Source organism: Spermophilus citellus, assembly GCF_964194105.1.
Source record: "Spermophilus citellus genome assembly, chromosome: 13".
Classification (NCBI taxonomy): domain Eukaryota; kingdom Metazoa; phylum Chordata; class Mammalia; order Rodentia; family Sciuridae; genus Spermophilus; species Spermophilus citellus.
In genome coordinates, this window is record NC_138193.1 from 87,074,722 (window position 1) to 87,100,457 (window position 25,736).

Here is a 25,736-nt window from a genome sequence, read left to right on the forward strand (position 1 = left end):
TTTTATCCTTGAAAACTGTGCCTTGAAGGAATGCAGTGGCACATGCCTGTAACCCCAGCAACTCAGGAGGCTGAAGCAGGAGAATTGCAGTTCAGGGTCAGCCCAGGCAATGTAATAAGATGCTGTCTCAGAATAAAAACTAAAAAGGGATGGGAATGTAGCTTAGTGGTAAAGCAACACTATGGTGTTCAATCCCTAGCACCACCACATACACACACAGAAAAATTCTTTCTTACCTGTCTCATGCTCCAAGAGTTAAAATTTTTCCGTCCTTGATGCTCTCTAAGATTCATTCATTCATTCACTACAGAAATCATCACATGTTCATTAGTTGATAGACCATGGCACTGTCCTTAGGTACTGGGTAGAGTGTGGTAAGGAAGATCATTAAAAATAAATTTTAAAAAATTCCTTCTCTCAGCATTTTTCTGATACTCCTATCATTGTATTGGTCTATGAGTTCATGAATAGCAAAAACTGTATTTCTTGTCATTGTTGCTTCAGGTCCTACAGCATACTGCTGTACTGATCAATGTATACTCTTTCATATAAATCTTACTCTGCCAATGCACTATGTTCCTAAATGCAAGTCAAAAGATATGTAGTAGATAGGATTCAAGTGAACCGTTGAGTTTCTTTTATTGCTTACTGAGATTCTTTTACTGCCAGTATAATAACAGATTTAGGAGGAAAAACAAGCTTAAAATCACTGAGAACTATGAATGTGATTTTTTTTTAGAGAGAGAGAGAAAATTTTTAATATTTATTTTTTAGTTTTTGGCGGACACAACATCTTTGTATGTGGTGCTGAGGATCGAACCCGGGCTACACGCATGCCAGGCGAGCACACTACTGCTTGAGCCACATCCCCAACCCCTGAATGTGATATTTTTTATAACCTGAGACCCAAAGTCTGTATTTTCGAACTTAGTCAGTTGCTATGTTTTCTCTGTACTGTGCCTGTCTGCCCAATGTAAGAATAGAAGTAAGATACAGTACCTCCCACAAAGAAGCTTATAGTGTACTGGACACACAAACTTCCCGTTAGACACACTCGAAATAATACTGTAGGAAGAAAAAAAATTTTTTAAAGATTTTTTTTGGAGCGTACTTTACTTTTTTGCTCTTATTGTTTTATATTTTGCTTTTTCATTATGATATAATTCAATTTGTATGTTCCAAGTTGCCAAAGCCTAAATATATTTAGAAAAACAAACTTGGCAAAAAAAGAATCTTTAAAATTATGTTTTAGGAAAGTTGTTATTATATGCCATTCTGGTTCATAAACTAGAGAGAAAGACTACAGATAATATATGTGACGAGTAAATTATATTTTTAGCTCAGCTATCTGTTGTAATTGCTAGATTGCTAAATATCATTTAAGGACTGTGTAAGAGGGAGTTTAGGAGAATATTTATGGAAATCCTTTCTTTGGCCACCTCCCTATTTTCAGCCTTTCTCTTTGAATGCTGTCTGATTACGTCTTATAAGTCTAGGAAAGTGTAGGCAGTAAACAGGAAGTTATACCCATGGCCAAAAAAAAAAAAAAAAAAAAAAAAAAAGGAGGCTTTGTAAAGAAGAACAAGGGAACCCAAGAAAAGCTTACTCCGGGACTAGGCTCTGAGAAGAATAGTCAGAAGCCAGATCAGCTTTAAAAAATTGCTTCCAAAGCAGAGGCAATTACTCTTTTTTGGTTATTGCAATCTCTTAATATCTATACCCATTTACCTTTTTTTAAAAAATATGTTTTTAGTTGTAGGTGGATACAATACCTTTATTTTATTTATTTGTATGTGGTGCTAAGAATCGAACCCAGGGCCCCACACATATAGGTGAGCACTCTTACCACTGAGCAACCCCAGCCACTATACCTATTTACCTTTGATAATTCAACTGTACAATTACAGCAACTTAAAATATGTGATTTTTATCTTAAGCCTTGTTATTGTCACCTTGTGAATATCTTACTAGGTATATGTGGTTGCTATGAATATTAAAAAGGAAGCAGAGTCAAAACCAAAAAGAGCAATGAAGAATACTGATGATGATGAGGATGACTATGGTACCATAGATGAACTACCACCAGACAGTTTAATAACACTGGTACAACCTGAACTGCCAACACTTAGCCGCCTGTGGTTGGCAGCCTTGAAAGACTATGCTCTTTTGACTTTACCAGCAGAATTTTCTAGTCAGCTTCCCCCAGATGGTAAGTATTGTATTCACAGTTTGCCTTTATAAAGTTCAGTTTAATAATTAAACAAAATGAACTTGGTAGAAACTAGCACTAGTAATAAAAATGTCCTAAATTCTTGTGGACTTAAACCTTATATTGTTTCTTAGAACATGTTTTCTTATTGCATTTATGGATTCGAGATTTTTACTGCAAAAAACTTTTGTTAGCTGAAGCAAAAATTTTAATTACTGTTTCAGCTGTATTATGTGCAAGATTACTTGAAATAACTATGGATTACAAGTCATTATGCATAACCATGGTGAAGAATACCGCTTTATTCGTCCATGTATGCTCTTTCATATAAATCCTACTCTGCTAATGAATTATGTTCCTAAAGTCTTTTTTGCAAGTTATTGGTTTGTACTCTAGTTTGTTTTCCTATTGGAATTTATTTGGAAATCATCATGAGCATTATTCCTGTTTAGAAAAGGTATTATCAATTCCTTTTCAAATAACCCATTTTTCTTCCCATATATTAATGATAACAGTACTGGAGTTTCTCCTTTTTCTCCTTTCTAAATTCATTGTTATGGCAAAGAGAGATGAGAAAATCCCCAGTGTTGGTAGTGGGAGAAGGTGGAGAGGAAGAGTAGAAAAACAGAAGAAACAAATTCCCTGGTTATGGTAGAAAGAGAGGTGACTGTGAGGAGGTGGATCCTATGAAGACAGGATAGGAAAAGGTCTGGCTACTGAATGGTGCCAGCCCTGGACAGGAAAAGGTGGAAAGCAGGTATCAGTGAGGGAGAGGCAGGCACTTGGCAAAAAAGAATCTTTAAAATTATGTTTTAGGAAAGTTTCTATTGAGAGTGGTTAGTTGGGAGAGGAGAAACTCTTTGGCCAGATGAATCTTTTGGGTTAAAAAAGATATTGTATCCACCTAAAACTAAAAAATAAAATTTAAAAAAAGTAGTTTTTTAAGTTTAGTTATTCATAAATGAGTGAACACTTGTAATAGAAAGTGATGTTTTTAATTGATTTGATTGTTTTACAGGTGGAGCATTTTATACTCCTGAGACTATTGATACAGCTAGACTTCATTATCGGAATTCCTGGGCCCCAATTCTTCATGCGGTGGCACTTTGGTTAAATAGCACAGGGTTTACGTGTGCAGAGTCCACAGAAGCAGCAGTGTCTGGTTTACAAAAACGTTCTGCATCCATCAGTTTAAACCAGGCATCAGGAGCAATGGCCAGTGCTAAATCTTTGCCAGAAATTAACAAAGACCGAATGCATCTGATTTTAGGTAGAGTGTCATATTAATATATTTAAAGATGTATCACTTTTGAAAATTCAAGTTTTCACTTTAATGCTTTGGGAAAATTTTGTACAGCACAATTCAAAGAAAGAATCGTAAAAGGATTTTTTAGTTCATCTTATAAATTAGCTGAATTTTTGCCTAAAAATTATTTAAAACTACTCTTTAAAAATTGTAGATGTCATGTTCACTCACAGAGCAATACTAAATAATTTGCAAGAAAAAAACTTAATTTTTTTATTCTACAACAGATTATCTTTATACTTGGCACTTAACAAACCATCATCCCATAAAGAAAAAAAGTTTAAAAATTTAAAGAATCCTAATTTACAATTACTTTCTAGATGATGTTTTAGTGTTTAAAAACTTATACATTCTAATGAAGGTTTTAGTGATTTCATATTTTCTGGGGATGGAAAAGGACCACAATTTGAAAGGTATAATTGTAGAATTCATCTGTAGATTCAATAAATGAAAATGTGAAATATTTCCAAAACCTTAACCTCATATACATTAATAGCACTTTTTACCCATGACATTTATTGGGCCTCTATAGCTTGCCATTTAAAAAACTTGGTTTGTATATAAAATTTCTTGGCAACTATTAAATGAAAAGTGTAATGTTATAATGTTCATAAAGTTACTTTTAATATACTGTAATTTTAAAAAGTCCCAGAAATAGAAATGTTAGTTTGAATATTAATCAGTGCAATGCTACAACTTTATGTTCAGTTTGACTGCTTAGCTTAGAAACCATTTTGAACTATACTTTAACAAATAAATGTAGGTTAAAGTAATCTGTACGAAAAATAGAGGAAAAATGTGATGCCAATACAACATAAAGTGTTTTCTATCAATTTCTATTTTGTGTATTTCAGGTGTGAGTATACAGTTTCTTTGTTCCCCAAGACCTGAGGAGCCTGTGGAGCATGTTACTGCATGTCTACAGGCCTTGCACACCTTGCTGGATTCTTCTTGTGCCCGGATCCATATTGCAGAAGATCAGGTACAGTGTATTTCTAAAATGAAGGGATCCATATTACAGAAGATCAGGTACAGTGTATTTCTAAAATGAGTAACTATTTATATACTTTGTTTTAAATATATTTATATTAGTATGATGTTATCAGATAGTAAATATATATTGTATTAATTAATAACAGTAGTATATATTACATTATTGAAAGACAGTATATAATAAGTATTCAAGATTTCTCTGTATTTAATCTTGGATGACCAGGCAGCAGTAGACTATAGATATCATTATACCTTCTTTGATTTGTTCATCATCAATCAAATAAAACTAAAACTTTAAAGAATATCTTCAGAGTTAGTAAATGATTGAAGTAGTAAAAGGCTAAAGTAACTTACAAGGCTATTAAGTAAATTATGTCACTTTTTTTAAAAAAATATTTTTTAGTTATAAGTGGATCTTTTATTTTATTTATTTATGTGTGGTACTGAGGAACGAACCCAGGGCCTCACACATGCCAGGCAAGCATTGTACCACTGAACCACAACTCCAGCCCCAAATTATGCCACTTTTGAATGTTAGATAAAGTTTTCTCTCTCATTTAATGAAATTTGGGAGGTTGGTAGTAGCTCATTCACAATTTAAAGAACCATCTTTTCTAATTTCAGTATGAAACATCTGGGGAACTTTATTCATATTATAGAACCAAGCTGCCACTGGATTTGTTATTCCTTGTAACTAGAAATTCTATCTTTATAATAAAGTTCGTCTCTTGACATCACCACTACCACATGGTGTCACTTGGGTAGTTTCCAATAAAACACAAAAAGATAAAATACCAACCTGATACCAATTTTTGATGTCAAAATTAGTTTTGCATTTTATTCTACCTAAAACTAAAACATAACATATGCTGTGTGAGTATAGGATTCAATCACTGATTAACTCTTGTTTGAACCCCAACCCTGTGGCCTCAAGTTGTGCTACAATTTGAACTACAAGTTACTACAATAAATATTAGGATCGTTTTCAGATAGTTAAACCTATAAGATTTGATCTATAAAAGAAGAGTGACTACTATATTTAAATTTGAGCATTTGGGTTTTAATATAGTATATTACACAGCTAGCTATTTTTTTGGATTTAATGATATTTTATTCAAGTATTGCTATACAGTGGGAAAAATGGACTTTTAAAAAAGTTGGGTCCTGTACTTTCAACATTGTCAGAGGGCACTGATTCATGTTGTATTTATTCACCTAGCTGCTGTCACTCTGTTTCTGTTCTGCCTCAGACCCAGTTTGCAACTATAGATAATCAAACGTAATGTTACAGCCTCTGGATTAAGGGATAACTGTCATGTAATATGTAATTTGTTCATGCGTATAAGGTGTACTGAGAATAGGAACTATCCTGAGAAGGATATCTTCTCAGGAAAGACAATGGTTGAATCAAATCTTACAGAGGAATTATATTTATTTATTTATTAGTTGTTCTTTTTAGACATACATGACATATTATACATACATGGAATATTACTTATTCTAATTAGGATATCATTCCTGTGGTTGTACATGATGTAGAGTTATACTGGTCATGTATTCATTTATGAACCTAGGAAAGTTATGTCCAATTTATAACTTTCACTGTCTTTCCTATTCCCATCCCCACTCCTTTCCATTCATTCCCCTTTGTCTAATCCAATGAACTTCTGTTCTTCCTCTCTCTACCCTCCCTTGTAGTGGGTTACCATCCACATATCAGGGAGAACATTTGGCCTTTAGGTCTTTGGGACTGGCTTATTTCACTTAGCATGATATTCTCCAGTTCCATCCATTTACCAGCAAATGCAATAATTTCATTCTTCTTTGTGGCTGAATAATATTCCAGTGTGTGTGTGTGTGTGTGTGTGTGTGTGTGTGTGTGTGTGTGTATCACATTGAATTTTCTTTATCCGTTCAGTTACAGAGGAATTATTGAGGCCAAAGAAAAGGATTGGGTTTTCCTCTAAGAATAAAGTAGTAAATACAAAAACTAAGGAAGCATGAGAAAACAGGACAAGTTTAGGGACACTATAGTCATTTAGTATGGTTTTTGTGAATGCAAAATGTAGAGGTTATTAGATGAGGCTGGACAACAGGGTAAAGACCAAATCATGAAGATTTCTTTATAGCATATAAGAAAATTTTGACTCTACCTGAAATTGATGGGAAGTAATTAGCAATATTTAAATAAAGGAATGACATGATTGATTTTTTTGTTTCAGAAGGAACATGCTATCAATCTTGTAGAAGGTTGTTTGTGAGACAAGAAGGGAGGCAGGGAGACCAATTAAGTGACTCTTTATAATTTCAGAGAAATAATATACTAGTCTAGGAAAACTGATTAAAGGAGGAAGAAAAGAGGACCAAGATTAAAGCCTTAAGGATAAATAGCATTTAAGGATTGAGAGGAAGGAAATAAATCAGCATTGGAGACTACTAGAGTGGTAAGAGAAAAACCAAAACAGAAACAGTTTATCAAAGATAAGGGAGAAATTTCAAGAAAGGCAGATGAGGCCAGGAGTGGTGGCTAATGCCTGTAATCCTAGTGACTCTAAAGGCTGAGGTAGGAGGATCACAAGTTCAAAGCCAGCCTCAGAAATTAAGTGAGGCCCTACACATCTTAGTAAGACCCTGTCTCAAAATGAAAACAAAACAAAACAAAAAAAGGAGGCTGGGGATGTGGTTCAGTGGTTAAGAACCCCTGGGTTCAATCCCCAGTATCAAAAAAAAAAAAAAAAAAAAAGAATGCAGATTATAACATCTAAATAAATAGTACATAAATGAGGAAAGAAAGGGTCCAGAGGAGGTTATTAGAGACCTTCTGCAGAGGATTTTCTTGGGTTGTTAAAAGCCAGATTGTAGAAGATGGGGGGGGGGGGTTGTGAATGAGAAAGTAAATGAAGTGGAAACATCTAGGCTGGGAAAGGAAGGAGTAAGACAGAGGAGGCATGTGGGTAGATAAAAGGGTCTAAGAGACTTTGGGAGCTTTAGATAAGAAAGAATTGAACATTTTCCTTATAATGAGGAGAATAGTCTAACTAGACAGGGAGGTTGAAGACATATGAGATATGATTGAAATCTTTGAAGAATCCCTGGGAAGTCAACTAGGATGGGAACGGTGGGATCACATGAAGAAAGATGAATCAACTTGGAAAAGAAGCTGGGTATTAGATAAAGTGGAAACATTAAGGAAAGAGGTAAAGGTACTTGATTTGCCATTGAGCTTTCTCTGACTTTGAAATTTGAGGCAGACTCATTGGGCAGATTACCTGTGAAAGCTGAAAGTGAAAGTTTGTAATCCTTGCTGAGGTGAATAGAGGAGGGACTCGCCAAAAATTCCTGTTGTCTGTGGCACACAACTCTCAGGTACTCAGCTTAGATTTGGTTTAAGGGCACTAAACTCTAACAATAATGTTTAACTCAAGTATTTTTTTAACCTGTGGGAGAATAAGTCAACTTAAATATTCAAGACATCTATTGCTTAAAAATCTGTTAGAATGAAATGTGACCATTTCCCAAGATTGTTAATATTCTTATTTGTTACACAGTCCTCTATGTTAATATTAATTGCAAAATACCTTGTTTTCATATGTATGTTTTCTCAGCTTTTAATAATATACATTTATCCTTTAAAATTAAAATTAATTCAATTTATTTGATTCAATTTATAATAGCTGATTGGTGTTGAGTTGCTGAGTGTTTTGCATCGTCTCCTTTTAACCTGGAACCCACCATCCATCCAGCTGTTGGTTACTGGAGTTGTACAACAGATAGTAAGAGCTGCTCAGGATTATTTGCAGGAAAAAAGAAATACTCTAAGTAAGCACTATAAATCACAGTAACTTAAAGTAAACCTTATTTGCACTCTAATTTTTAAAGTAGTAATGCCAGGAGGTTTATGATTTAAAAAATGATCATACATTTAGAAAATTTGAAACTGATTTTGTTTTCATTAGAAAGGACCAAATGAAATTGCTGATAGCTGATCATTTTTCCCCTCCAAAAATGTCAACTTCACATAGTTCAACCTAGCATATGTGTTATTTTTATTAGGAAATAAATACCTAATATTTTCCAAGTAAAAAATAACTATCCATTAGTTTAGAGAAGTTAATACACAAAATTCTAGTAAGGCAGAGAATTATACTAAGAAAGACCTATAGCATTATTTAGGCATTTACTTGTAAATCCTTTTGAAGGAATTTCTTAAAGGTATTTATTGTGATATTTTATATGCCATTTTTAATTTTCTGCTGAAAATTTCACCAAAATTATTTTTTATCTAAGATGAAGATGACATGGAGAAAGAGTCCTGTCCAGTATTAGGAGAAGGAGGTGACAGTGGTGGCCTCATTCCTGGAAAATCTCTTGTGTTTGCAACTATGGAGCTATTGATGTTCATTTTAGTTCGGCATATGCCACATCTGAGTACCAAGATGTCAGACTCTCCAAGTCACATAGCCACTAAAACCCGGCTGTCAGAAGAAAGTGCTCGTCTGGTGGCAGCCACGGTCACCATTCTCTCTGATTTACCATCCCTTTGTTCACCTGCTGGTACAGTATTGATCAGTATTTCGAAATGCATTATATGCAGTAGTGAAAGTAGTCTTGCCTTGAATTTTAAACACTTATAATTTATTTTTCTCTTAAATCTCAAGTGTGAAATGAGAGGTCAGTCTTTTAAAAAGGTTTATGTACTTTTAAGATCCTATAAAGATTAAAGATTCAAAAAACGAAAGACCTAAGCTGTCTTTTCAGATATGTTTCAAACAAGACAGAACTGCAGACTGGGGAAGATAGTAAGGTAGAATTACAAAGCTCATTATTTTCTAATCTGGTTGACATTCATGAGCAACATTGAAAAGCAAAGAATTTCAGAGGAGAGTGACAGCCAACTCTAAGGAGTATCTAAAGAAATCATGACTAGTAAATATAATAGATATTGAAGAACTATTGTATGGAAGCAAACTTTCCTTGTTTTGCTGGAAAGTAAAAATAATTATTAGTAAACATACTGGTAAATTTCAGTATAACCAAGGGACAATTTTTTGATTCTTAAAGTTACCCTACATGTGTAAAAAGAATGACTTTCTCTCCTTGGAGTTTTGTAGGAAGCTGCCTATAAGAATAGTGAAGGGATTCTTTTGTTAAGTGGATGGTTGATTTTTTTTTTTCAGTTGTAGTTGAACACAACACCTTTATTTTATTTATTTTTATGTGGTGCTGAGGATGAGACCCAGCGCCTCGCATGTGTTAGGCAAACGCTCAACCACTGAGCCACAACCCCAGGCCCCCCCACCCCCGCCACCATGGTTGAATTTTTATCCACAAATTCTGGGATCCTATAATTTCTTCTTTGCTTACCTCAGTAGTCTTCTCATTTTCCTGGCTTGATTAGGCTGGCTTTCGTACACTGAAGGTTAATTATATATTTTAGAATTACTAATAAGATTCACCAGGTAACTTAGATACTTCTCAAAGTATATGATATTCTCCTTCTGTTTTTCTATCTTCCTTTCTCATTTTCATTATGAAGGGCATGGACTACTAAATAGGTGAAATATTAGCAGTAATAAAATGGCTGGGTTGGAAAAAGAAAATATCAGTTCTCTCTTCTCTAAAATAACATGGCAATTTCTTATGTTCTTTTTCAAACATTGAATTATAGTAAAAGTAATGTAGCAAATTTTATATAAAAACAAAGAAAATAAATAATATGAAACCATAGTCAGCCAGGCATGGTGTCATGCACTCTAGTCCTAGCTACTCCAAAGGCTGAGGCAGAAGGATCACTTTAGCCTAGGGATGTGGGGCCAGCCAGAGAAACACAGTGAGACCCTGTCTAAAGGAAGAGGGGAAAAAAAAAAAAGAAAAACATAATTAATTGTAAAAAAAAAATAAGGAATGGAAACGTCTACAGTGGCATTGAGTAATTATGAGGTAATCTGATTTGTTTTTATTTTAGGATGTATGACAATCCTGCCCACAATTCTGTTCTTAATTGCAAGAATATTAAAAGACACAGCAATAAAGTCTGCAGACAATCAGGTTCCTCTACCAGTCAGTGCAGCTCTTCAAGGGATTAAAAGTATTGTGACACTTTCAATGGCCAAAACTGAGGAAACTCAAAAACAGTGGACAGCTCTAATTCGTAGCACTCTTGCATGTATCCTGGAATATTCACAACCAGGTAACCTGTCAGAGTTTTTTAAAAATTTTGATCTGTTCAGATATCTATCTGTTCCCTAATTAATTAATTATTTAAGTAATCTTATCAGAAAATTGCTGTATAACATTGAATTAACTCACAGAGGTGCATTAGTCACATTTTTTTTGGATTTGAAGTTTCAGTAACTCTGTCTGAATTATTGACTTTAAATATCTTTGTCTTAGAACTTTCATACATACTGGAAAGTTTAAAAAAAAAGATATATACCCAGAATTGACATGTGTTAGTATAATTGATATAAAATTGGAAAGAAGTTCAAGTATCTGTCACTATTTCAGTGTACCCCAAATGGAACCATAATCTTGGTATTAATATATTTTATTCTAGAAATTTCCCTATTATAAATTATATTTTCTATGTTAATATGTATCAATTATTTTAACAAATATACTTAGTTTATATATATGCATTATATAGAAAGTGAGATAAGTAACCATGAATAATATATATTTTTGTACTATTTAATTTACATAAGTAATGTTATAATATCCCATTCTACTTTTTTTCCCTCTGTAATTAATTTTTGGTTCTATTAATGTAGATAAATAAAACCTTCGTTCATTCTTAACTCCTATGTAGCTTTACATCACATTTATTTGTTCAATTATTCATTCCTGTCAATGGATATTTTTGCTGTTTCTAGTTTCTCCCAATTAAAAAAGTTGCTTTAGCAAACATCATGGATTTCTTTTGCATGTGTGCTGTGAGAAATTTTCTAGGGTATATATCTATAAGTGGAATTGATGGCATATATTAACTTCCATTTTATCAGACATTGCCAAATTGTTCTCTAAAGTAGCCAAATGAATTTACACTCACATCAGCAGCATAAGATGATCTTTGTTTCCCCATATCCTGACCAATACGTGGTATTATTTGGTTTCCAAATTTTGTTATATGATGGCTAATATGTCCTATCATGTTGTTTTAATTATTACTTCTCATTTTCCTAATGAATATAAGTATTTTTCATGTTTGTGTTTCATTTGGAGGGAAATCCTTAGTTATGTTTTTGTCCATTTTCTTCTGTGTTTGGCTTTTTCTCTCTCAAGTTTTTCTTCTTTGGCTATAAAGAAAATGTAGAAGAACTAAAAAAAGAATAATAAGGAAAGATTTGTCATGTTGCCTAATAAAAAACTTCCACATCATTTAAAAATGTTTAGTAGCCCAGGAATCAGTGGATGGGACAGTAGAACAGAAGAGATTTCTATAGAAGACACATGTATCCTCATAAGAGTAAAATAAACAATAAAGATCATTTATTCATTATTCTTCAAATGGGTGTATCAATTAACTGTTTGAGAAATAAATTCTCATTAGCCTTTCATCTTATATCTTGATTTAAAATAGACACGAGATAAATTTAAATGGTAATATAAAATGTTTAAAATAAGAAAACAAAGAAAATACAGATGACCTTTTTGTGGCAGAATGGCAAAAGACTAACTATAAGTCAGTGAGAGATACTGCAGAGGAAATATACATATACATAGACTGATATATTGGCCTATGTAGACATCAAAGCATCTTACATTGAAAGGTATCTGAAAGGGCTGGGGATGTGGCTCAAGCGGTAGGGCACTTGCCTGGCATGCGTGCGGCCTGGGTTCGATCCTCAGCACCACATACAAAGATGTTGTGTCCGCCGAAAACTAGAAAATAAATATTAAAAAATTCTCTCTCTCTCAAAAAAAAAATCTGTAATCCCACTAAATAACAGAATTATATAGTTTATATAATTCCCACCCCCATTTAAGTTTAAAAAAAAAGAAAGGTATCTGAAAAACTAATAATAATATCTATGTCACTCTTTATTCTATTAACAAATAAAGAGGTCTTATAAGAGAATTAATAACCAATAGAAGAAAGAACAAAGGAAAGAAGGCACATTAGTTAAAAGTGGTGGTGCACGCCTGTAATCCCAATGACTAGAGAGGCTAACACAGGATTGCCAGTTTGAGACCAGCTTCAGTGACTTAGTGAGGCCCCGAGCAGCTTAGTGAGACCCTGTCTCAAATTTTAAAATAAAAAGGACTGGGGATGTGGCTCAGTGCTTAAGTGCTCCTGGGTTCAATTCTCAGTGCCAAACAAACAAACAAACAAACAAATTATGAAAAAAAAAATCAGCCACATTAATGGGTAAAAGAATACAGCCAAAACACTAATGTAATTTTTTACTTGTAAAATGACTTTTGAAAAATGTGACTATGTTCAGCTGAAATTATTACCAAACATTTTTATACTTTGCTGAAGAGAATTTAAACTGGTTTAAATTTTCAGGGACTAATTCTGCAGGATGTATAACAATCCTTTAAGAAAGCCAGGTGTGGTGGCACATACCTATAATCCCAGTCAGTCATTGAGGAGGCCAAGGGAGGAGGACTGAAGATTTGAAGCCAGCCTCAGCAATTTAGCAAGGCTAAAAGCAACCTAGTGAGACCCTGTCTCAAAATAAAAATTTAAAAGGGCTGAAAACATGGCTCAATGGTTAAGTACTCTTGGGTTCAATACTTGGTACAAAAAACAAAAACAAAAGAAGAAGAATGCATACTTGGAGCCATGTGCAGCACACTGATAATCCCAGTGACTCAGGAAGCTAAGGCAGGAGTATTGCAATTCAAAGCCAGCCTCAGCAACTTAATGAGACCCTCAACAATTTAGCAAGACCCCGTCTCAAAATAAGAAATAAAAAGGAATGTGGGGGGGGGGCAGGGATATAGCCCAGTTGGTAGAGTGCTTGCCTTGCATGCATAAGGCCCTGTGTTCAATCCCCAGTACCAAAAAAAGAAAAGGAATGGGGATGTAGCTCAGTGATAAAGTAGGTTCAATTCCCAATACCAATTAAAAAAAGAAGAAAGAAAGAAAATGCATACTTGGGGCTATATGTAGCTCAGTGGTAGAACACTTGATTAGCATGCATGAGGCACTAAATTTAATCCATAGTACCACACACAGAAAATGCATATTCTTTGGCCTTGTTAATTAAAAAATTAAATTCAAGATTATTTAAATCATCACTACATTTATTTTACAATAATAAAATGTGTGATAAATATATTTGTCAGTGGGAAAAATTATTCATGACAATATATTAGTTTGGATTATATGTCCATTTTATCTGTTACATATCATATTTTTAAGCATATATATATATATATATATATACACACACACACACACACACACACATATATATATATATATGTATATAAGATTAATTTAGACCAGAAGAAATTAAGTCAAAACCTAGAAATTAAATCTAAACTGTCACTGGATGGTAGAATTACAAGTTTTATTTTCTTTTCCATATGCTTTTTATATTTTGAATAATGTACAGATATTTAGAATGTGATTTTTAAAAAAATTATAAGGGAAAAATTTTAGTTATATTAATGTAACTGAAATTATTTTAGCTTTATAAAGTGTTAATATTTTGCTTCTTAACATAGATTTTAACAAACTTAAAAAGATTAAATGCCTCATATATGAATGTATGTGCAAATTGATAGATAAATAGGAATATCAGGAAGAAGAAATGGTTAAGAATTTGTTATAAGTAGTTTTAATTTCGGTGAGCATATCCAGAATCAATATATATATATTTTTTATTTTATTTTTTTTATGTAGTTGGACACAATATCCTTATTTTATTTTTAAGTGGTGCTGAGGATCAAATCCAGTGCCTCGCACATGCTAGACACTCTACCACTAAGCCCCAGCCCCAGCCCTATAATATCTTTATTTTTTATTTTATTTTTTTATGTTGTGCTGAGGATTGAACCCAGTGCCTCACACGTGTGAGGCAGGCACTCTACCACTGAGCTGCAGCCCCAACCCTAAATTGACAATTAAAAAAAAATTTTTTTCTTAGTTGTAGAGGGACACAATGCCTTTATTTTTTTTTTTTAATTTAATTTTATACAGTGCTGAGGGTCAAACCCAGTGCCTCACACGTGCTAGGCAAACACTGTACCACTGAACCTCAACCCCAGCCCTAAATTGTCAGCTTTAACAGAAAGTGTTTGCTATTTTATCAAGCTGGTTCATTTATATGAAGTGAATTTGAAGGTCTGATAATCCAATTAACTTGCCTAAGATATTCTGTCCAGAGCTGAACTCACAGGAGATATACTTATGAAGTAAGGATCAAAGCCAAGGGAATATTTATATAGTATAAGGCTAGCAAATCCCTTAATTCTTTTTTTTTTTAAAGATAGAGAGAAGAGAGAGAGAGAGAGAATTTTTTTTAGTATTTATTTATTAGTTTTCAGCGGACACAACATCTTTGTTTGTATGTGGCACTGAGGATCGAACCCGGGCCGCATATATGCCAGGCGAGCGCGCTACCGCTTGAGCCACATCCCCAGCCCCCCTTAATTCTTGCTTAAGAAAAAAAATTATAATGAAGAATTTCCATTTCGAAACCCTACTTCTATACTCTAAGAGCTGAGATATTTTATTTTAAAATATGTGTATGTGTATTTATGTGGACATACATACACACGTACATAAATCCCATCAAAAATGCTGCAAAACTTTTTTTCACTTTTAATCCTTTGATTTTTGAAATAAATTTCAAACTTATTTATATATATATATATATATGTATGTTTTTTTTTTAAGTTTTCAGCGGACACAACATCTTTGTTTGTATGTGGTGCTGAGGATCCCGGCCGCACGAATGCCAGGCGAGCGCGCTACCGCATGAGCCACATCCCCCGCCCATCAAATTTAATTTCAAGAGTAGAAAACACCAGTATACCCTTCTCCTAGATTCACCAGTTAACATTTTGCCTCAAGGATTTATTATTATCCACATAACCCTCATACCTTTATTTTTTAAAAATTTTTTTAGTTATACACGGACACAATATCTTTATTTTGTTTATTTTTATGCAGTGCTAGGGATCAAACTCAGTGATTTACATGTGGGAGGCAAGTGTTCTGCCACTAAGCAACAACCTCAGCCCCTGTACCTTTATTATTAATTTTGCTGAACCATTTGAGAATATGTTGAAGTCATCATGACTCTTTACTTTAAATACTTCACAGATTTCCTAAGAACAAGAACATTCCTTACATGATAATAGAAGAATTATAAAATTTAGACAAATTTAACATTGATAAAATGCTGTTATTCATATGCATATTTTAAATGTCCTAATCACGACTTTTATAGAACTTTTTCTTTTCCTTAGTCATCATATTTCTTTAGTTTTCTTTAATCTGGGATAGTTCCTCAGGCTTAATCTTTTGTGACATTAATTTTTTTTGTTTGTTTGTTTTTAAGTCGGACACAATACCTTTGTTTTTATTTATTTATTTACTTGTTTTTTATGTGGTGCTGAGGATCCACGTGCTAGGCAAGCACTCTATCGCTGAGCCACAACCCCAGCCCCATGACATTAATATTTTTGAAGAGTGCAGGTCATCTACTTTTGTAGAATGTTTCATAATTTTGAGTTATCTAATTTTTTCCTTACTTTTATGCATTTTATGGAAAAGTACTATATAAATACTGTTATGTCTTCTCAGAGCACTATATAAGAAAGCATATAATGTTTCTTTGTCTCATTATTGGGAATCTTAACTTTAATGACTTCGTTAAGATCGTATCTGCCTTGTTTCTCCACTATACAGTTGTCATTTCTCCCTTTTATAACTAACAAGGAATCAATGGGGAGATATTTTGAAACTATCTTAATTGTTTGCTGTCTATCAAACTTTCACACAGTGGTTTTAGTATCCATTTTGTCTGAATTATTTATAATTACATGTTTCAAAATGGTAACATTTTAATTTATTTTATTGATAAACTGTGATAAATGTTAGGAGCAGAGGAGAGTTGTTGAAGATTGAATTTCCAAAAGTTTTGGAAATGGCACTTTTTTTTCCATTTTTCATTTTCAGAAGATTCTGTGCCCACACCTGATGAAGTTAGCATGCTGACAGCAATTGCACTCTTCCTATGGTCTGCTAGTAGTGAAATAATAGGAGTCCAGTCATTACAGAATGGCTGCATGAACAGATTTAAAAATGCATTAAATTCATGTGACCCATGGGTAAGTTCCATCTAAGCAAACATTCCACTTTATCAGGAGAATATCTGGTTGATTCATTAAAATGTGTTATATGTAAGGAAAACCTAAGTATTTACAGTAAGAGTTTTAAATGGAAAAACTAGAAAATATTACTGGGTTTAACTATAGGAGAAACACATTTGTATGTTTACTTAAATATGCAGAAATTCTCTATTATCTTTGATTAGTTCTCGGCCATATTAGGAGAGACTTTTCAGGGTTTCCAATATTTATTTAAATTATACCCACTACATTAATGGATAAATTTATATTATTACATATTTTAATAAGCCTATTCGAAACTTGTTTGTTTAGAAAACATGTTTTATTATTTTACAGTGTTGAAGTCTAAAGTTATGATTATCAAATCTTCTGCGTATCAGGAAAAATAAAACAACTTAGGAACATTCCTGGCCTCCTAGCTCCCTGAATCAGAGTCTTCAGAGTTGTGACTCAGGAATCTGTATTTTTAAAATGCTCCCCAGGTATTTCTGATGTCAGTGAAGTTTGGCAATTTGTATTCTACAAAATGCTGAAACAATTTTATTCCACTATTTTCCCAAAATATTTATAACTTTTCTTCCTTCCCTTCTTCCTTTTTTAAAAAATAATTATTCATATGAAGTTTTTCTAATCTAAAAGCCAGTGAGACTTTATTTTCTATGGCTACAAAACTTAAATTGGTATAAAGAATTATTTCGAGAGATTCAGATTTTTTTGAGAGGTTTATTCAATTAGCTTATTGAAAGAAAGTTCCATTACTCTCTTTAATTTCTTTTATATGGAAAATAACATTTATATTTTCATTGTTCTGTATCACATACATATTAAGATGTAATGTGATTATAGAGCAGATAAGAACTATCATGTGTTAATTGATTGAATGATCTCCTTATGTAGGTTCAAGCCAAATGTTACCAGCTTCTCCTCTCAGTCTTCCAGCATTCCAACCGTGCCCTTTCAACTCCCTACATCCATTCATTAGCTCCCATAGTGGTTGAAAAGCTAAAAGCTGTTGAAAGAAACAGACCAGCCAGTAACAATGAACTTTTGGCTGTTCAAGAAGGAATTAAAGTTCTTGAAACTTTGGTTGCTCTTGGTGAAGAACAGAACAGTAAGTATTTTTAATAAAAATTAGCCATTACTCCAAAATGAAGATCTGTATTATGCATAAATCTTATTTGATATTGGACATAGGCATTTGCAACAGTAAGTTTACTAAGGAGCAATTATTGTCGGAAAGCATAATATATTTGCTTATGTTAGTAACATAATTCATTGAATTGATTATTTTTATGAGCAGAAAGTCTCAATGAATTACTGATGACATTTCAACATACTGAGTTTTAAATTTTCTGGGAATATATCCTTTAAGACTGAGGAAAAATACATATGTTCAATAGATTTTTTAAAAATATTTTTTAGTTGTAGTTGGACACAATATCTTTATTTTATTTGTTTATTTTTATGTGGTGCTGAGGATTGAACCTAGTGCCTTGTACTTGGTAGCAAGTGCTCTACCACTGAGCCCCAGCCCCAGCCCCAGATTTTTTTTAAATGGAGCCTCTCATATGCTTGATGGTTTGTTTGTTTGTTTATGTATGTATTTATTTAATATTTCAACTTTTTAAAATTTTTTAAAAAATGTTTAAATTGATTTTTAAAAAAATAAATGACAGTGGAATGCATTACAAATCTTATTACACATATATAGCACAATTTTTCATATCTCTGGTTGTATATAAAGTATGTTCACACTAATTGGTGTCTTCATACATATACTTTGGATAATGATGTCCATCACATTCCACCACATTTGCTAACCCCCTGCCCCTTCCCTTCCCCCCCCCACTCCTCTGCCCTATCTAGAGTTCGTCTATTCCTCCCATGCTCCCTGCTCCCTACCCCACTATGAATCAGCCTCCTTATATCAGAGAAAACATTGGGCATTTGTTTTTTGGGGGGATTGGCTAACTTCACTTAGCATTATCTTCTCCAATGTCATCCATTTACCTGCAAATGCCATGATTTTATTCTCTTTTATAGCTGAGTAATATTCCATTGTGTATATATGCCACATTTTTTTAATCCATTCATCTACTGAAGGGCATCTAGGTTGTTTCCACAGTTATTGGGAGCAAATTTTTACCCCTCACACATCAGATAGAGCACTAATCTCTATGACATATAAAGAACTCAAAAAGCTAAGCATCAAAAAAACCAAATAACCCAATCAACAAATGGGCCAAGGACCTGAACAGACACATCTCAGAAGATGATATATAATCAATCAACAAATATATGAAAAAATGTTCTTCTACCTTTCCAATTTCCTGTGAAAAAAATTTTAAGAGAAGGAGTATTTGAAAATGAGATAATTAAGAAAAAGTTGAGGGCTAGGGTTGTGGCTCCGTGGTAGAGAAATGCAAATCAAAACTACTCTAAGATACCATCTCACCCCTGTCAGAATGACAGTTATTATGAAGATAAACAACAATAAGTGTTGGGGAGGATGTGGGGAGAAAGGTACACTCATACATTGCTGGTGGGACTGCAAGTTGGTGCAGTCAATATGGAAAGCAGTATGAAGATTCCTTGGAAAATTGGGAATGGAACCACCATTTGACCCAGCTATCCCTCTCCTTGGTCTATACTCAAAGGACTTAAAAACAGCATACTACAGGGACACAGCCACATCAATGTTACAGCAGCACAATTCACAATGTTCAATAGATTTTTAAAGTAACGCATTCTACTCCTTATAATAAAGGTATAAAAACCTTGGGGCTGGGGATGTGGCTCAAGCGGTAGCGCGCTCACCTGGCATGCGTGTGGCCCGGGTTCGATCCTTAGCACCACATACCAACGAAGATGTTGTGTCCGCCAAGAACTAAGAAAAAATAAATAAATGTTAAAATTCTCTCTCTCTCTGTCCCCCTCTCTCTCACTCTCTCTTTAAAAAAAAAAAAAAAAACAAAACCTCATAACAAATATAATCAGATAATATGAATACCAAACATCATTGTTAAAATACCTCAAAAATTGGTATTTTAAAATTATTTTTAATTTAATGAAAAACTGCCATATACATCCATTTAACCAAATTTAAAATAGCTTAGTATATTACTTTATTCCTTAATGCTTAAATCTTGATCTCATCAAAATATAATATTTGTCTTTAAATATTAGTTTTATTTATTTTAGAAAGTCTATAAATTTTTGAAATAGTATCTTATGATCAAACATTAAGCTCTTTACAATTTTCAAGATTCTCTTCCCTACCTGTCTTCATGCTACATTTAATTTTAAATAAGCATATCTGTTCAGGAATTGATCTTGAGTTGACACAACTGAAAATTATTTTAACTATTAAAGGCAGAAAGATCAGTGCTCGGATTACAAAATGAATAAGATTTAGAACTCATCTTTATGAAGTTCATAGTAGTAAAATAAAAGTACACACAAAATTATGTTGATTTTTCTAACATGCCATAGTGTCAGTGATAAATTTTCTACCAAAATAACCTATATATTAATTTATTACTAATTTCAACTAAATTTATCAATTTCTCCAAACAGTTGTCTCTAACTTTCCCAATTGTGACACTCTTTCCATGCAATATATTAGTAATTGCCTCTTTTTCTTGCTCCCCATAATCAGCGAATCATTAATCATCAGATCAAATGAATTTGTCTTTTACATTCATCTGTGCATTTTTCTCTTCTGCTATCATAGTTCTAGACTATAGATTTTTAGAAGGGAGTTATTGCAATGGACTTCCTTTCTTTTCCCTCCATTTTTTCTTTCTTCTCCTCTTCTCTCCCTCTTTTCCTCTGTTCAGGGCTTTGTGGGCCTTGTACGTGCTAAAGCATATGCTTTATCACTGAGTGTCACCTCCAGTCCTGCAATAGCTTTTCAAAAACTTCTACTACTTTTCCAGTTTCCTGTGAAAATTTTTTAAGAGAAGGAGTATTTGCAAATGAGATAATTAAGAAAAAGTTGAGGGCTGGGGTTGTGGCTCAGTGATAGAGCACTTGCCTAGTGCATGTGAGGCTTCAATTCTCAGCACCACATAAAAATAAATAAATATATAAATAAAGATATTGTGTCCATCTACAACCAAAAATTTTTAAAAAATGGAGTGATAGTGTTGAATGACAGGAGAAAAGGTTATAACTCCCTTGACAAGGATGGAAGTGCCATTGGGCCAGACAGTAGGCATACGATTAAGACATTGCCACTTTCTTCTATGACATCTAACCATCATTTTTTCAGAAAAATAGAAGGGACATTGGAAGAGTAGAAGTGTGCTTTGCAGGTAGGGGGACCCATTGGGGAGGAAGGAGGTAAGGGGAAGAACTGGGGAATGTAGTTAACCAAATTATTCTAGGTACATGTATGAATATATCACAGTGCATTCCAATTTTATATGTAACTATAATGCATCAAGTGAAAAATAAGTACATAGAAGGAAGACCAATAGAAAAGAGGAAGGGAACCAGAGAGGAAGCAAAGGAAAGGGAAGAGGTAAGTAGTATTAGAATTGAAATGGAGAAAACTATGTTACTTCTTTTATGAATATGTCAGAATGAACTCTGCTTTTATGTATAACTATAATGCACTGAAAAATAAACTTTTAAAAAAGTCAAGGATAAAACAAATTCAAGAATTGAAAATTCACACAGTGGCTCCAGAGGCTGAGGCAGGAGGATTGCAAATTCAAAGAAGCCTCAGCAACTTAGTGAGACCATGCTTCAAAATAAAAAATATGAAAAGGGCTGGGGATGTGCTCAGTGGTTAAGTGCCCCTGGGTTCAATCTGTAGTACCAAAAGAAAGGAAAAAGAAAATTTACCCCTTTGGAAGCATATCACTCAATATAAAGGTAAGTCTAAAAATGTTGCTGTCAAATTAATATATTTATTCATTTATTTGATGGTACCCTCCTAATGAATGTTCTATTCATTAATAAGATTCATTTGCCTGTGTGTGTGTGTGTGTGTGTGTGTGTGTGTGTGTGTGTGTGTTACTGACATTGAACAGGGCCTTAAGCACACTAGGCAAGCATTCTACCACTGAGCTACACCTGCACTGCGTTTAGCCTTAGATTTTAATTTTTTTAAAAGCCAGCTACTTATTCTACCTTTTAAAAGTCTTGGTATAATACAAAAACGTTTGTAATCTGAATAAAGCTGTCCATGAAAAAATGGAAAAACCATGATGGTGATACATCTTATTTGATGTATCTTAATTAATTCTTATTTGAAATGGGTTATTTACTTCAGGGGCATTGCTGGAGTCTAATTTGCTATTAAACCATAAATTGCACAAATAATATGTGAATATATTCTTATTATTAAAAATATCAAATAGGCACTCTCACATCAGACCAATCTTTGTTGTTATCTTTGTTATTTACAGGAGTCCAGTTACTTGCTCTTTTAGTTCCCACTTTGATTTCTTACCTGCTGGATGAAAATTCTTTTGCCTCAGCAAGTTCAGTTTCTAAAGATCTTCATGAGTTTGCACTCCAGAACTTAATGCATATTGGACCTCTGTATCCTCATGCTTTCAAGACGGTAATGGGGGCTGCTCCTGAGTTGAAAGTGCGGCTAGAAACTGCTGTTCGAGCAAGCCAAGCCAGCAAGGCTAAAGCTGCTGCAAGGCAGCCAGCTCCGACCATACATTCTGCACCGACAATCAAGCTAAAAACAAGCTTTTTTTAATGTGTTCCTCCACTCATTTTTATATGTATTTCACCTAATTAGTGGTAGCCACTGTACCATTCCAGGCTCTGGATTCTATTTTATTTGTATATTGGTATTATAATGCTTCCAAGTAGGTTAAGGAATTCTTGTTCATACCACTATTGATTTTTAAGTGATTTTTAAAAATTATGTGGTGAGTATGTTTTCATTTTTCTGCTAATAATGTTTCTCATTTATTAATTTTTCATTGTTTTGTTTTTGGTTTTTGTGGTGCTGGGGATTGAACCCTGCGCCTTGCACATGCTAAGCATGCACTGTACTACTGAGCTATACCCCCAAGCCCTAATTTATTTTTTAAACACTGAACCATAGTCTTTTACATGCTGAATACATAATTGTATCGTGTACTGTGACAGACTGTGGACATTATCAGGGGAAAAAATAGGTCAAAATTTGGCATTTGTCATGAAAAATTCCATTGCAAAATAAGTAAATTTTAAATTTTCAAGAAACCAAAATAATATAAAGTCTCTTTCGTGGTGTACCTACTATGAATAAAATCACATTTTTTAAACATTTCTCAAAATATTCTCTTCTGATGTATCTTTTCACTTTAATATTAAATTACTGAATTGTGTTTGTGTATATTTTAGTTGTTAATTGAATTAAAGTTCTTATCTAAAGGTCCATTAAAATGTTTCTAATGTAGTATAATGTTTCTACCTTTTTTTATGTTTTGTAATTACAGAGACTCAGGTTCTGACTGTGATGGTTAGTTTCATTCATCAAATATTTATTGAATGCCTACTGTGTATAAGGCATCAAGCTAAGTGCTTCAGGGCATACAAAAATGAATTAGTCATAATTATAGTTATGCTAGTCTCTTATGCGATTGGAATTTTTCCTTGCAAAACAGATAATTGATTAAATGAATGTATACCACAGCATTTAGCAGATTTTAAACACCAAATTTTACCAGACAGTGTAACATAGACTATATCAAAAGCAAGTGACTTTTCTGAACATTTCAAGCTATATATTTATTTATCACCTGCTACTTGCCATTTATTCTCACTCATACCTACACCATTTGGCAGCTAGCTTATAGATCCTTGCTTTGTTCCTGGCTCAGTCTTTTAAATACCTCAGAAAGTCACTTTCTCTCACCTGTTTTCTCACTGACTTTTATTTCTACAGAGTTGTTTTTCGTTTCTGATTTGAGTTTCCAAAGTTATTATTCTTGTTTTTTTGTTTTTAATTTTGATAAAAGTCTATAAAATGACTTCACATATTATACAATTCATCTATTTAAAGTTGTTTTTATTATAATCACAGGGTAGTACAACTCTCACTATAGTTAATTTTGAACATTTTCATTACTCCCAAAAGAAACTCTATTCTTTACCTGTCATCTCACAATTTTCCATTTCCCATCAGCCTTAGGCAACTACTAATCTACTTTCTGTCTCTATAAATTTTCTACAGTGGTATTTCATATAAATGAAATCATATAATATGTGGTCTTTTGTGACTGGTTTCTTATCTGTGCATAATATTTCAAGGCTCATCCATGTTGTAGTGTGAATCAGCAATCCATTCCTTTTTATGGCTGAATAATATTCCATTGTATATATGCCACATTTTATCATCAACTGATATATTTTATGAGTTGAAGGACATTTGGTTGCTTTCACTTTTTGCCTGTTATGAATATGATGCTCTGAATAATTATGTACCAGTTATTGTGTAGATATATATATTTGTGTGTATATTTTTTGTTTTGGGTACTGGAGATTGAACCCAGTGGTGCTTAACTACTTAGCCACATCCCCAGCCTTTTTTATGTTTTATTTTGAAACAGCATCTCACTAAGTCCTCAGGGCCTCACTAAATTGCTGAGGTTGGTCTTGAAATTTCTATTCTCCTGCCTCAGCCTCCTGAGTCACTAGGGTTACAGGTGCACACCACCATGCCCAGCTGGATACATGTTTTAATATCTTTTGAGTATATCCCTAGGAGTGGAATTGCTGACTCAAATAGTAACTTTATATTTAACTTTTTAAGGCACTGCCAAACTGTCTAATAGTCTCATTTTTTGCACACATACATGTGTGCACGTATCTCCTTTTCAGTCATCTATTTATATATTTATTTCTGCCTTGGCTATTTTTTGCTGTTCTTGGTACCTCTCAAACTTTTCCCATCATTACCCCTTTTAGGGTAGACTGCATCATATCTTAGTAATGTCTCTCTTCCCCTCCTCCCTGCCTCTCTCCTTTTTTTCTCTCTCTCTCTGTTAGTACATCTTTATTTTTTCTCTAAACCGTTTTAAGCCATTGATAACTTAAATTCTAGTTTTCTACAATCAACTATAAAAGGAAATTCTGTTTGATGCTTTGTATTTATTAATATTTCCCCAGCCCATGAGATTTTTACAACCCAAATAATCATATCTATTTAGATTATAACATCCAGTGTCATAAAGCTAAAAGAAGCAGCAGCATTATGGCCAGTGAATTCTGAAGCATGATCTAAGTAGTTTTAATAGCATAAGCAATAAAGTATCTTCTGTTTGCTTTCCAAGTTCTCATTAATCAATATTATAGATTTGGCTTCTCAATTTATCTAGAGAAAAATAAGCTCTGGAGTCAGGTGTCCCTGTTGAATAGATTCTACTAGTCACAGGGATAAAATACAGGACCACATCTACAAAATGAGAGGAAAATTTACTAGGTATTTTTTCTTTGATCTTTTACATATCTAAAAAGTACATCTGTCTTCATAGTTATCTGCTTATTTTTATCAAGAGTGAATCTTTGAATAATCCTTTAATATTGGCAAATAATAATAATATTAGGTTTGATAAATAGTCTTTACATGTGTGTAAAATTGTTGTTATAGTATGAGAGCATAAAACATTAGATATGTAATGCAGGCACAGAAATTATAAAGTATTGCAGATCATGAGGCTTGGGTTGTGACTTAGTGGTAGAGGGCTTGCCTAGCACATGTGAGGCACTGAGTTTGATCCTCAGCCACATAAAATAAATAAAAAAATGAAGTTGCAAAAAAAATATTGCAGATCATTACTATCAATAAAAGCTGCCATTTCTCAGCTGGGGCTATAGCTCAGTGGTAGAGCGCTTGCCTAGCAAGTATGAGGTCCTGAGTTCGATCCTCAGCACCACATAAAAATAAATAAGATAAAAGCT

The 25,736-nt window shown here is 33.4% G+C and overlaps 1 protein-coding gene across 5 annotated transcripts in view; it reads left to right on the plus strand.

Annotated features, from left to right (window-relative positions):
- The window catches only part of HEATR5B (HEAT repeat containing 5B), an 85,233-nt gene extending 61,572 nt beyond the window's left edge, over positions 1–23,661 (plus strand). For 3 of the 5 annotated variants that reach the window (XM_081265567.1, XM_081265570.1, XM_081265571.1), the window contains 9 exons: positions 1,972–2,209; positions 3,228–3,479; positions 4,370–4,497; positions 8,183–8,327; positions 8,796–9,062; positions 10,474–10,698; positions 16,648–16,799; positions 17,718–17,931; positions 22,238–23,660. In XM_081265567.1, the coding sequence (XP_081121693.1) occupies positions 1,972–2,209; positions 3,228–3,479; positions 4,370–4,497; positions 8,183–8,327; positions 8,796–9,062; positions 10,474–10,698; positions 16,648–16,799; positions 17,718–17,931; positions 22,238–22,542 (1,926 nt within the window). In that variant the 3' untranslated portion in view covers positions 22,543–23,660. Of the gene's footprint in view, positions 1–1,971; positions 2,210–3,227; positions 3,480–4,369; positions 4,498–8,182; positions 8,328–8,795; positions 9,063–10,473; positions 10,699–16,647; positions 16,800–17,717; positions 17,932–22,237 lie in introns of all 5 variants that reach the window. The other 2 variants (XM_081265569.1, XM_081265568.1) reach the window with 1 other exon arrangement.
- The last annotated feature ends 2,075 nt before the right edge of the window (positions 23,662–25,736 follow it).